This window comes from Psittacula echo (assembly GCF_963264785.1).
Source record: "Psittacula echo genome assembly, chromosome: 6".
Lineage (NCBI taxonomy): Eukaryota > Metazoa > Chordata > Aves > Psittaciformes > Psittacidae > Psittacula > Psittacula echo.
Genome location: NC_137743.1, coordinates 14838786 through 14851698, shown reverse-complemented (window position 1 = coordinate 14851698; position 12913 = coordinate 14838786). Strand labels below are relative to the sequence as shown.

The following is a 12913-nucleotide window of genomic DNA, read 5'->3' as shown; positions in this document are numbered from 1 at the left end:
TACATTATGTGCTCAGATAAGGAGCTTTAACCCTAGCTGCCTGTAAAGGACTAGTAAAACTAACACAAGGTACATGTTTCAGCTAGCTAGATACCTTAGGGAATAAACAAAACAAAGCCCTTGAACAGAAAAGCTCAGGCATAACAAGCATAAGAGAATACAGATAAAGGAACAACTGAAGTCAGCACATGAAGCCAGACTGGAAAAAGCTCAAAAACACTCACCAAAACTTCAGGTTCTTTCCCAAAGCAGTAAAACACCATCAGCAACAAAGCTGCAAATATTGAAGTTGCAGTCTGAATAGCATAGAAAAGAGCCCACCACTAAACACTGCAGTGATGAGCCCTCCTTCTTCTCTGTTTTACCCCCACACTCTTTGCTCATGCTCAACTACAAGCCCCTATACTGGAGGTGTTTGTACTCACTGCTCATTCAGTAGGTTGTAATTAAGCAAGAAGCCATACAAATGGCTCCCATCAGCACTATTGTAAGCACCTGTGCTGTCGTGGGCACTCTCAGTACAAATCCCCATACAGGTTTGAAAAGGGGGACTGGGGCTGCAGGGTCAGTGCATCACCACCCAGCACAACTGCTGCATGGAGCACACTCCCTGAGGATGCTTAATGCCATGCTCTGCTGCAGGTGATCTCAGTAGCTAAATACCTACAAATCACTCCTTAATCACAAACCCTGTTGACTGCAGTTATTTGCTTGGCTTCTATTTATAAAAATTACCTGTTCAGGAAGCCAACGGTGAGTCTAATACATACAATCATTAGGAAGCAGTAGGATGCAATGATACCTTTCTGAATACAGCAGTTGGCTTTTGCATTCATTTTCTCTGGTGAAGTATGTGAATAGTTGGGTGGGAGCAGGTGTTGCAGTGTGAGTATGCGGTGATGTGGATGCTGAAAGCAGCAACAACCACGTCGATGAGGCCCTTAGTGACATGGTTTAGTGGTGATCTTGGCAGTCCTGGGGTAATGGTTGAACTTGATACCCTTAGAGATCTTTTCCAACCCAGCTGATTTTGTAATTCTATGATTCTAACAGGAGTTGCTTGAACAAAAGGTCCAAAGAGAGATCTTTAAGTAATAAAGGATAACTACAGTCTCTGTGTTCTGAACAACATGGGATGTAATATGAGTCTTTGGAGAAAAGAATAAGTATCTGGTAGCTAAGGCCAGAGACAAGTATTTGATGATTACGGGAAGGCCCCCAGCCGCCGAGCATCCACGTTCATTGTTTTGTCCCCACTCTTGAGGCTGTCTGGGAGCAGTACGAGGTGTTCCAGATGGAAACACACGAGTTCCACCGCCTCCACCAGCAGGCACCGTGAGCTTCCCAGGTGGTGGAAGGCTCCGGGGCACCCCGGGGACGAGGCCTGGGGCCACGTTGCCTTCGCCTCCCCATTGGCACCGGTGGCCGCGGCCTGGCCGAGAAGCCGGGTCCCCGGGTCCGGCACCGTTTCCATGACGACCGCGCCCCGCCGGCAGGATGGGTCATAGAGTAGCCGGCCTGCTCCGGCTAGGCAGACCCCACGGAGCGCTCGCTCGCTGAGGGTGGGGCTAATGCAAATGAGGTAGCCACTTCCCCGCGCCGTGCCCTCACACAAGATGGCGGCCAGTAGCGGGCGGCTTCATTTGCCAGGACACAAGATGGCGCCGGGCCGAGGCCTTTCCGGGGGTGGGGTGCCGTGCCGCGCATGCGCGGATGTGTTGCCTGTCGGCAAAACGGCGGGGGCAGCGCCGGTAGCGGACGCAGGTAGGAGGTGCGGATGCGGTGCCCCCTCCTTGCTCCAGTGTCGCCCTGTCGGAGCGGGGTGGGGGACATCTCCCTTAATGCAGTAGGGCAGTCCGGCTGGGGTGGGGATTTCCTCTCTGTAGTGAGGCTGCCTGTGTGGGGTGAGGGGTTCCCCCCGTCACTGCATTGGTAGAGCCTTGGTGTGTACATCCCCCCGTTAGTCTGGACGGTACCATGTGGGCCAGGGGTGTCTTCTCGCTCCCAGCTGTCAGTGCCTGTGTGCAGCGCCCTCAGGCGTTCTGTCCCCGCTGTGGAGCCGGCCGGGGTCTGGCTCCCCCGTGGCCTCTCCTCGCAGAGTCCCTTCAAGAAGTGTCTCTGCCTCACTGTATCTGTCCCTGCCATCACAACCCCACACGGGCCCTCCGCCGCCATGGAGCATAAGCGGGAGCCCACCAACAACAGTGGCTGTGCCCTGCTAGACCTCCCCTCAGCATGGGGACCCTGCGGATGGGGTGCTGCGGTGCCACCACTGCTTGGGCTTATCCTCTCAGTTGCCAAAGAAATGGCATCCCTATCTGTATGGCATTGCCTGGCTCCCTGTATTCCTTTCCTGCTCATGGGATGTCAGCTCCTTTAGGTGGGGACCTGTTGCTGTGGGTTTTCGGCCTAAATGCCACGGAGATGTCTGGTGGCCTCTGCAGCTGGGCTTTCCTCAGCTCTTTGATTAGTGGCATGTGGCCTTGTGGCTGCAGCTGAGGCACTGGAGGAGACTGTGGCTTTGGAAGGTTTGCAGAAGTGACTGGTTTCCCTGATGAGGTGATGGAGATGCGTAATAGAAACTCCTGGTTGCTGCACTTGGGCACAGTGGTAAAAAGTTCTTGTCACCTGGTGCTTCCTATTGAGTCTTAAGAACAGGTAGTATCTGTGCAGTAATCCTGTCTTCCAGCTTCTGTGATTCCAGTCTTGGAGGTTGATTTCAATCAGGGTTTCATATTTACTTCCAAATTCATAATTTGAGGCTGGAGTTACCTGGCATTGATTCCTGTACCCGTTCTGTGAAGTCTGCTACAGGATTAGAGCTTGTAATGACAGTAATATCATGGGGAAACAGTTTTTAATACATCCAACACACTTTCCTTACACTGTAAAACAATGAATTGTTCAAAAAAGGGATGCAATATGTTGCTAAGTTAAATGCCGGACCAAGTTCCAGGACTAGGAGATCTACACATTTACCTCTATTAATGAACGTTATAATCTCATTAGGGAATGAGATCAGATTTAATGAGATTGCTCTGCTGGAACACAGCTTGCACAAACTACCAGCTGGCTTAAGATGTTAAGTGTCATTTGTGTGGCAGGTCAGTTTACGTGTATGAGCTCTGCAGGAGTGGTGGAAGAACCTGATGGAAACACATGATTGCCTGGAACAAGAAGGGTGTTACCAAACCTCTCACGATACGGAGGCATCTGTGATTGTTGAATTGGTAAACAGTACTGGGAAACACCCTCATGGCCTCTTCAAAGTGGTCTGTTTCCTTGTCTCATCCTGGTGGTATCAGGTTTTCAAAGGCTTCATAGCCTTGTGTTTCAGATACCAGTCTGCTGTTGGGGAGTTTGTTAATGTTTCATGTGGGACGTGTGTTTGGTGTTCCCTCAAGGGTCTCTAGTGGATTATTTGAGGAAATGTGATGTTAGGTTTTCAGAAGTAGTACATGGAGAAACTGGGAGTCTTGGAAATATATTTGTCTCTAAGAGGGTGCACAGGATCAAAGTTTGGGCAGAGGAGCTTAAATTTTGTGCAGTATGTGTTTAGGTAGAAGCTTTCCTGGGAAAGGAATAGGATTTTGAGACATTGGTTTTGGTCCAAATGGAGGGACCATTTGAAGGAACCAATGTGGGAATGAAACTTTCAGTTTCATTACGAAATAGCTCTGTGGAGGGATGTGCCTTCTTACTGAAAGCCATCCTGCCAGAGTCTAAGTAGCTCTGTGGGGTGAGGTGTCTGTGCTTTGGAGGTACCATGTGCAGGCTGGGAAGGAGTGTGCTGAACCCTGTCTGTGCTAACAAAACTTGTCACTGCTGGATAAGCCTGACCAGATGAAGACATTTTTGACTGTTTCCTCTGGCTGAAAATGTCACTGACACAATCTGGGAGGAATTGATGTGCCCAGCATCAGGCACTGTGCTGGAACAGGTCACAGTACCAGCTCTTCCATGGGTGCAGCTCCAGCCCAGCTTGCCTGTGCATGGGGCTGAAGTGTCAGCACCTCAGTCGTGTCAGGCCATGCTGACTGTCTGGAAATAGTGTCACTTCTTGGGTTGCTTATCCAGCTGGTGGATTTATTGTGTTGCAGATGCAGAGACACAGAGCTGGTATATTTATCTGGCTCTCTGCTTCAGCTAGTGAGCCACACAAAATCCAGAATATGCAGCTGAGGCAGTGTACTGACGGCTGGAGCAAGCACAGACGTATCATGAAGTATTACTTGGGATATTCCAGCCTGCATTACCCACATAGTGGGGAATGAATGGGAGGGTCATCCTGTTACTGCGGTCAGGTTTGCAGATGACTATATCAGGTTCCTGAGTGGCAACTTCAGCATATAGGAGTCACCTGGCCCTGCTTAAAACAGGCTTGGGCCAAGATTCACATACAAAGCTCTGCTGCTAACTCAGTACAGCTGACTTCAGCTGTGGAAGGCTGGAGCTCAGCCTTGTTTCAAGGCCAAAGGGTTGCCGAATTGCCATGGGATGCAATGACTTGTGAATCCAGCTGTGAGCTGGCGAGGAAGTTAAAGCAGATGTTCGAGCCCCAAACGGTGGTGTGTTTCCAGCCACCATATGCCAGCACTCAAACAAACCGGCTCTTTCCTGGTAGCTCGTATTCAAACATCCTTCTCAAAAAGATAACATCTGCAAACGTCACTGGCAGGAGCCAGATGTCAGATGTGGAGGTGGAATGTTCTCAAATAAAGGCTGGTTGCTTTCTAATTTACAAGCTTGCTGCTTTATGACTGTGCCTTAGAAGTTCAGTGTGAATGAATGATAGCTATTCCCTCCTGCCGCTCCTTTGCCCATTACTACTTAAAAGCCTAATGTTGAAAAGTTCTGACATACTCCATGAGTAATTCTCCGTCCAAAGGAAAAGGTTATGAAAATACCAGTGTGGCAAGCTTAAATAACACAGTGCCTTGGATGTAGAAGAAAAATCATACTTTTTACAGACAACTATAATTTGTTTCGTTTCGTCTGCACATTTGCAGATGAGGAGGGGGGGGAAATATATATAAAATGACTTAACAGCTATCCCAGCAAAGTGAAATCACTTACAAATGTCAGCTGGCTGGAGGGGTTGCACATCTGTGAGGGAGTGACGAGGGAGAAGAAGGAGAGGAAGTGCAACTTCACATTCTTTAAACATTCGAAATGAGGTGTTTCTGTAAAGTTCAGCAGCTGTGGTTTGTGCAACATGTGCTTAGTGAAGCATCATTTGGGTGGGTACAGTGTGAAGTGCAGCCCTAAGGACCAAGCCTTAAGCAGGCTTTGCTTCCAAACAGGATTTGGGGAGCGGAGTCAGGTTAAGAATTGGCCTTGTGGATCAGACCATTGGTCTATCTCACCCCATGTTCTGCCCCACGATGACAGCAGGAGATGCTGTTTATTAGGAGAGCATGTGAGCTTGGCCATTGCCTGTGACCTTTCCACTTGTCTGCCCCTAGTTTGTGTAGCCCTCGGATTCAGGATGCTGGAGGAGCTTTCCCTGCCTGTTCCCTTTAGTAGCTGTCAGTGTACAGCTGTTTTCCATTAAAATGTCCAATCCTTTGAACTTGCTTTGGCAGCAAATGTCAGATGTTTGCTACCTGCCAGGTAAAGAAGTATTTTTGTGTGCTTTAAACTGATTTTCTGTTGGTTACAATGTGTGCTCCTAGTTCTTGTGTCCTGGCATGCAGCGCTTCCACCTTCACCATATCCACTGCACATGGGACATAAACCTTGGTCATGTCCCCTTTCAGCCTTTCCTGTCCACCTGAAGAGTCCCAGCTGCTTAGTCTTTCCTCAGCAGGTAGCTGCCTCAGTCCCTTAATCACTTCAGTTGCTCTTCTTTGTTCTCCCTCATCTGTATGCTCAGGAAATTTGTATTGAGGTTGGATATACACGGCAAGGTTTGGATACACTGCAGTTTCATATTGTGCAGATTGATGCTGTCTGCTTGTTCTCCATCCCATTCCTGATTTGCCCAGCACTGGTGGCTTCATCTGCCATTGAGCCAGTTGTCTGCAGAAGGTCCTTGGTGAGAGACAGAGGACTCATCGATGGGTCAGTTGGCTTTGCTCTCCCTTCTTTATCTTTACACATCACAGATTCTTGATTCCTGTGCAATTCATGACCATATAAAATGCAATTTCCCCTTGAGGCTTGTATGTCTTTAATTACACGTATAAAAGTTCATTGTCTGGCTGAATTCCCCTCCAAGCAGTGTCTTCCTTTTATCTGGCCGTGGGTTTTGGCATGGCGGGGATGCAGAACGGTGGCTTAGCTCCACGAGGGCTTTGCAGTTGGATCCAGTTGAGGTCTAGTGCTTTGGCTGTGAGTGGAGTCGATGTACAGTTTCAATCTAGTGACGCAATTGATTGGAACAAATGTTGTTCCTAATCCTTCTGAGCTAGTTATGAGGAATTCCTTGGGCTAGGCAGAGCAGATGGTTATTTTTGCTTTTCTGATCTTGCCTAGAAGTGGTCAGACTCATGGCTTCTGGGAAGTGCTGAATGGGACTGGTGTTTCATCAGGTTTCATACCCAGCTGCTTATCCTTCCCCTCGATCTTCTCCTTGGACTTGATGCAGCTGATGTTGCAAGCCCAAGAAGGCTGACTTGGTGCAGAGTTTCCCATTCTTGAAGTGCTCATTCTTATCCTGTGTGGTGAAGTCCCCATAATGTATCTGAGTTGGGTGAATGCAGACCCTGGAGGGCTGAAATAGGAGTAACTTCCAGCCCTTTACCTTGCTTTTGACAGTGTTAAGATAGCGACCTTGTTGTCACCTGTCGTGCGTATGCTGTGAACAGGGCTCCTTATGATGGCACCGGCTGGAGAAGGCGACTTACACTGATTTAAGAACCCTTAACACCTCACCAGATACACTAGTGCCTCTGGAGAGGTGCCTGTGTTCTGCCTTTGGTCTGCAGCAACTTGAGTGTGAGAGGGGGCTCAGTCTGAAAAGCGTGGGAGTACATGGTAGAAGAACGATGGAGCCATCTCCTGGCTCTGAGCTCCAGTCACTGCCAGCCTGAGGAGTCCCCTTATACCTCAGCCCTCTGTGAACATACAGGGACTTGTGCTTTTCCACTTGTTTTATTTCCATATATATTTCTGTCCAGCCAAAGCATCTTTATTTCAAACACTTATCCTAAAATTCATGCTACTCTAAGATGAGCTGGACAGCTGCTAAACAACTTCTGGTTGCCTTTATCGCATGATGGTAGCATGTCTGCTGCATGCCATCATGTTCTGGTTGTGTCTCTTCATGTCACAAAGCAGCAACACCGCTTGCCATAAATATCTCCTGTCTGAGCCAGCCCATTTGCAGTCAGCTGTGACTGCCTGGGGAAAGCAGCATGTGCGTGAGGTTATGTCATAGCTGTTGGCATTTTTATGTGGCTAAAAATGTACACTGGTACCTAAAACTGTCAGTGACGAGGTGTGTTTTCTGAAGGCTGCTTTGTTGTTTGCAGCTCTGGAGCTTGATTCCTCCTGTGAAGAGCTGGAAAGAGCTAGCTGGCTACTTGTGAGATGAGGAAGAACATCACAGGGTAAAGGACAGGGCAGCCTGGTCGTGAGGAGACACTTGTACCTCTGGGAGCCCACAGCCTGGCCTCTGCTTAGTGAAACAGCTTTAGTGCAGCAGACAGCTTTTAGTTTCTTAAATCTCGTCCAATCCACTTTTGAACAGCTCCTCAAAGCAATATGAATTCTGATCTCTGCAGACAAAGACTGACCAATTAATTTGATTCAACTGCTAATTCATTTAAAGAAATTGAACCTGGTTTAATTTTATTTTCCTGTAGGAAAAACAATGGATTGGCCCCAACAAAGATGTCGCAAGTGCTGGGATAAGACATCCCATCTGAAATGGAGGTGATCCAGGGAGCTGAATGCTGACTGCACCGACATGGGGTTGCGACTCGTGGCTTGTATTTTCCATTTGCCCACTGCAGTGATCTACGGGTCCCTGTCGCTGTTTGTTTCCATTTTGCACAATGTGTTCCTCCTGTACTACGTGGACACTTTTGTCTCTGTTTACAAGATTGATAAACTGTCCTTTTGGATTGGAGAGGTTAGTGTTTTCCACAGGCTTCTGCCTTCTTAAGTAAGAAATTGTGAAACCAAACCTGCTTCTCACTTAGAAGTGTGAACAGCATTAGCGGCAATAACAGTGTTCCCCTTTGGAGAGGGAGCAAGGAAGCCTTCCAAGTGCTTAGACTCTTCAGGGTTTCCCAGTCATATAAAGATAGGACAGGCTGGGATAGAAAACCCAGAGACTTTGTTCTTAAGACTGCCTTTCCTCTGGGGACATTGGGGTGTTTCGCAAGCAGTGAAAACCACTGGCCCTGCTGTGTTAAATGTGGCAGTTGCCCCAGACAGCAGAATCATCCTGTGGCGTGAGGCAGACAAGGTGTGCTGGGATGGTTCTTGCTGGTTTTTCACTGTGCCAGCTCAACCCTGCTTGCTTCAGTAACAGAACTGACAGGAGCTGTCCTGTGCTTTGTTTCACTGTCCTGTTTTCTTTCCTAGACAGTGTTTCTGATCTGGAACAGCCTTAATGACCCTCTGTTCGGCTGGCTGAGCGACCGAGTGTTCCTTAGCACACAGCAGTAAGTTAACTCCCTCTTCCAGCAGAGGCTGGGGAGTTGTTTAGTCTTTGAGGGAGATGATGTGAAATTGGAAGCTTTAAAATGATGGTGTGGGAATAGTTTCTAAGGCATGGAGCTCTTAAATACCTCCTTTTCCTGGCATCTCTGATGTTCAGTACTCTTTGCATGTTATTTCAGGACCTGGCTGTCACACACTTATGTGGTAAATGTGACCCTAACCCTTAACAATCATATGAGTGGTACAGAGCTTAAAATATGGGTGTCTGAAATATCAAGCCCCTGCTTTATAAGCAAACCTCTTAGTGGGGTGTTGAGGAGTGTCTGTAGATGGTTTGGGAGACACAGGGTGAAAGGACACTTATTTCCACCTGGAATGCCTGAGGCTAGTTATTCCCAGACTCCCTGTATCATGGATCACTGTTGGCCATTAGCATTTCTCATGTATTTGCAGCAAGCTTTTAATGATAATCATGGTGTAGCTTCCTGGAAATAGTGAAAACTTCAAGTGCTCATTGAAATTATTTACATGGTGCAAAGCACAGGAAGTGCAGCACTATCAGGGATCAAAAACATCCCTTCATGCTTTTTGACTTTCTTAAACCCATATTTTCAGTGTGTTCATGTTAGCTGAGAAGGTATCTGATGTGGGTGTTTGTTATATAAGCAAACGCTTATGCCACTTATACCACTCCCTCAGAGAGGAAGAATCTGTGGCCAGGTTGGATGAGGCCTTGGGTGACATGGTTTAGTGTGGGGTGTCCCTGCCCATGGCATCGGGGTTGGAACTAGATGATCTCAAGGTCCTTTCCAACCCTAACTATTCTATGATTCTATGCAGGGTTTTGTCCAGGTGTCTAAAGTTTTTTGTCTTCTGTTGCAGGTCAGGAGCAGAGATTTCCTCCCCCGAAGTAGTTCTGAAGAGACTCAAAGCACTAAGCCACAATGGCCCCCTCTTTGCCATCTCTTTCCTGGCTTTCTGGGTTGCCTGGGCTCATCCTGGTTTGCAGTTCCTTCTTTGCCTTTGCATGTATGACAGCTTCCTCACCATGGTCGACCTCCATCACAATGCCTTGCTTGCAGACCTGGCTGTTTCAGCAAAAGACAGGACAAGCCTCAACTTCTACTGCTCCCTCTTTAGTGCCATAGGCTCCCTCTCTGTCTTCACGTCCTATGCAGTGTGGAACAAAGAGGACTTCTTTTCCTTTCGCATATTTTGCGTCCTGCTGGCCCTCTGCTCCATCGTTGGCTTCACCCTGTCCACGCAGTTGCTCCGCCAGCGCTTTGAGTCTGGTGGGAAAGCAAAATGGAACCAGGAATCAACCCTAAAAGAGTAAGTGTCACCAGTTCTGCAGCAGGGACCAAGGCCTGGCATAGATCTGTAGAGTTGTTATGCAGTACAGCAAACTAAATCTGTGGGAAGATCCATGACGAGGCAAACTTCTGTTAATCCTCTGTGGTTCTTGTCTGTTGATACGGTTTTCAGAATCACCTCTGTCACACTGACTCCTAAGTAGGACAAAACTATCCCATGACACCCCTGGCCCAAAGTGGAGTCAGAGCCCTGACCTGCCATATGGCCATCCAGTGTTTGGAATATGAAATGAGCACCCAGTGAGGCCTGTGAGTGGCAAAATATCAGAAGCAGCTTATCATGACAGCATTGCTGCTTGAACATGAGGCCACCTGGATGCCCATTCCCTCTGGAGTGGAATAAGCAAATGTCTCTTACCCTTTTGCTCACTTTAGCTACCTGATAGTGGCTGGGCTGTTGGAAGGCCACGATGCAGCTGGTTTGCCATGTTCAGCTCTCTTGCTTTTCTTTGGGCTGCCTCAGTTGTCATCTCCTGTTATGAGCTGCCAGCATTATGCTGCAGTAACACAGCAGATCTTGATGAGATGTGCCAGGTGAACTAACCACAGGGATCTGGCATATATGTAGTGGAATGGCTAATAAAAGGAGGATGCTTCTATAGACAGATACCTGAATTTTGAGTTTGGAAGACAAATGCTGAGAGACCTGTTGCCTGTAGCTCTTGCTAGCAATAAGCAAACTTTAGTGTAGACTCTGCTGTTTCGATCTGGCTCAGGGAGAGGGATGTTTGGGATGGGAGCTGAGAGACAGCTCTGCATTTACAAAGGGAGAGCTTGTGGACTCTCCCCTGTTTGGTGCGAGGGATTTATGATTGCTTTTTTTCCTCTCCCTCTAGGCTGTACATTGAGAAACCATCCGTCCCTCTGGAGAAGAGGATCACCCTGGCAGAGTATCTGCAGCAGCTCTCCCGGCATCGCAACTTCCTCTGGTTTGTCGGCATGAACCTCATCCAGGTGGGCGCAGCAGTGATGTGTGTGATTCAGAGGCTGAGTGTTGCCTCTGCCTGTTTGAGGTGGTGATTCAGCCGTGTATGAGTTCCCCCAGAGGGGTTTCCAGTGCCCACTTGCTCTTGGAGCCTCCTGCACATGCCAGCTTATTCACCAGCTGGTAGCCACTCTCCCTGTTATGACCCAAGGATACTTCCTGAGCAAGCTGTGGGGTGCTGCTTCCTCTCTCTGCAGCATAAGCTGGATTTCAGGGGCTGGCTGAGCTCACCACAGCCCATCTGGGGTGCAGAAGCACAACGCCTGGCTCGTGGTGGGGATGAGTTCAGGAGTGCAGTTTGCTGGCGTGGCTGTCAGCAGTCTCCTTCTCCTTTCCCGAGGCTCCCATCACTGTTCTCACTGTCCAGCTGGATCCACCCCCCAGCTGGCTTTTGCCATTTCTGTTCTTCATCCTCTCACTGATTACTACCAAATGCCGGCAGCCTGCCCAGCTTTGTGCTGCACTCACAGCTCCCTGTCTCCCTGGGGATCCCTCACTTCCCCTCAGGCAGGCTTTTGATGCTGGTCTGTATCTTTGCATTCAACTCTGTTCCTGACAGCTGCCTCCTCTCTCCTGCTGTGCCACTGTCTTCCCCAAACCCTTGTGGTCACCACTGCTGCCTCCTTGCCCTGCCTTCCCCAGCAGCTGGGAAGCAACGCTGATCAAACAGTGGGCATGGCTGGTGGTGCTGCAGCTTTGCAGTCTCAGCTTTGCAGTCTCAGCCTGCAGTCACAGCCAAGCTTTTGCTCTGCTGAAGTACTACAGGCCCACCGTGCATGGTCTCTTGGCACAGGGCTCCCAGGATAACAGAGCCCAGAAGGCTGTTAGCTTTTTCTGCTCTCTAACTGCTGCTCCTGCTAACCAGCTCATCTGCATGCTGCCTTCACAGGTTTTTCACTGCCACTTTAACAGCAACTTCTTCCCTCTGTTCCTGGAGCACCTGCTGTCAGACCAGATCTCTGTCTCTACGGGATCCTTCCTGCTTGGTGAGTCTCAGGTGGGACTGGAGGGAGCAGCCAGGTTAGGACTTGGCTCGAGTCTGGGTTTGCTCTTCCCAAACTCACATGAAGTTCTCTGGGCTGTAAGACTCACACATGCACATGTCCCACATGCTTCCCTCAGACCTCTGAGTTGTCCTTCATGATCACAGAAGTAACCTGGAGCCTTTTCTAGTGATGAGGAGCCCAGCGTGCTGGACTCTGACCTAAACTCCACAAAGGAGGTGTTCTGAGCATTAGTGGCTGCAGAGGGTGTCCCAGGGATGCAGCAGGGAACACAGCCCTAGATCTAATCCCTTTAGCTCTGTGGCCTGGACCATTTCCAGGCTGCCACAGATACGTGGGCATTGGTCCTAGAGTTACCAGGGGTACCATGGGAGGGTTCTGTGTGAGTCAGGACTGGTCACAGTGTCCTGTGCCTCTCATTTCTGCTCCCAGCCCCTGTGTGACACTGGGCAAGTCTTCTCTTCCTTCTTGCCCAGGCAGTTACTGGAAGAAGGCTTCCCTCTGTAGGAAGTGTTATGTGTGTTGTGCCACAGAGCCACTGTGTAAATCTGCTGCAGCCTTCTGTATATGCCTGGGGGTTATTGTGTACCATGTGTCCTACAACACTGCTGCTGACAGCAGCCCTGTTCTCTTCCAGTATCGGTCCTGGGGGCATGGTAAATACTGAAACTCCCTCAAGCTATTTGTGCCTCTGTCTCTGCTCAGGTGTTTCCTACATTGCCCCCCACCTCAACAACCTCTACTTCCTGTCCCTCTGCCGCCGCTATGGGGTTTACGCTGTGGTGCGAGGACTCTTCTTCCTGAAGCTGGCTCTCAGCATTGTCATGCTCCTGGCGGGACCAGATCAGGTGTATCTGCTCTGCATCTTCATTGCCAGGTAGGCAGCACTCCCTTCCCCTGCCCTCTGCCACCTGGGGAGGAAAATGACTTGTCCCTGT

At 49.2% G+C, this 12913-nt stretch overlaps 1 protein-coding gene across 2 annotated transcripts in view; it reads left to right on the top strand.

Moving 5' to 3' along the window:
* The first annotated feature begins 1735 nt into the window (after positions 1–1735).
* The window catches only part of MFSD13A (major facilitator superfamily domain containing 13A), a 13728-nt gene continuing 2550 nt past the window's right edge, over positions 1736–12913 (top strand). Inside the window, exons 1-7 of one of the 2 annotated variants that reach the window (XM_080620763.1) lie at positions 1736–1764; positions 7809–8077; positions 8536–8615; positions 9496–9945; positions 10823–10940; positions 11861–11957; positions 12681–12852. In XM_080620763.1, the coding sequence (XP_080476889.1) occupies positions 7913–8077; positions 8536–8615; positions 9496–9945; positions 10823–10940; positions 11861–11957; positions 12681–12852 (1082 nt within the window). In that variant the 5' untranslated portion in view covers positions 1736–1764; positions 7809–7912. Of the gene's footprint in view, positions 1772–7808; positions 8078–8535; positions 8616–9495; positions 9946–10822; positions 10941–11860; positions 11958–12680; positions 12853–12913 lie in introns of both variants that reach the window. The other variant, XM_080620764.1, reaches the window with a different exon arrangement.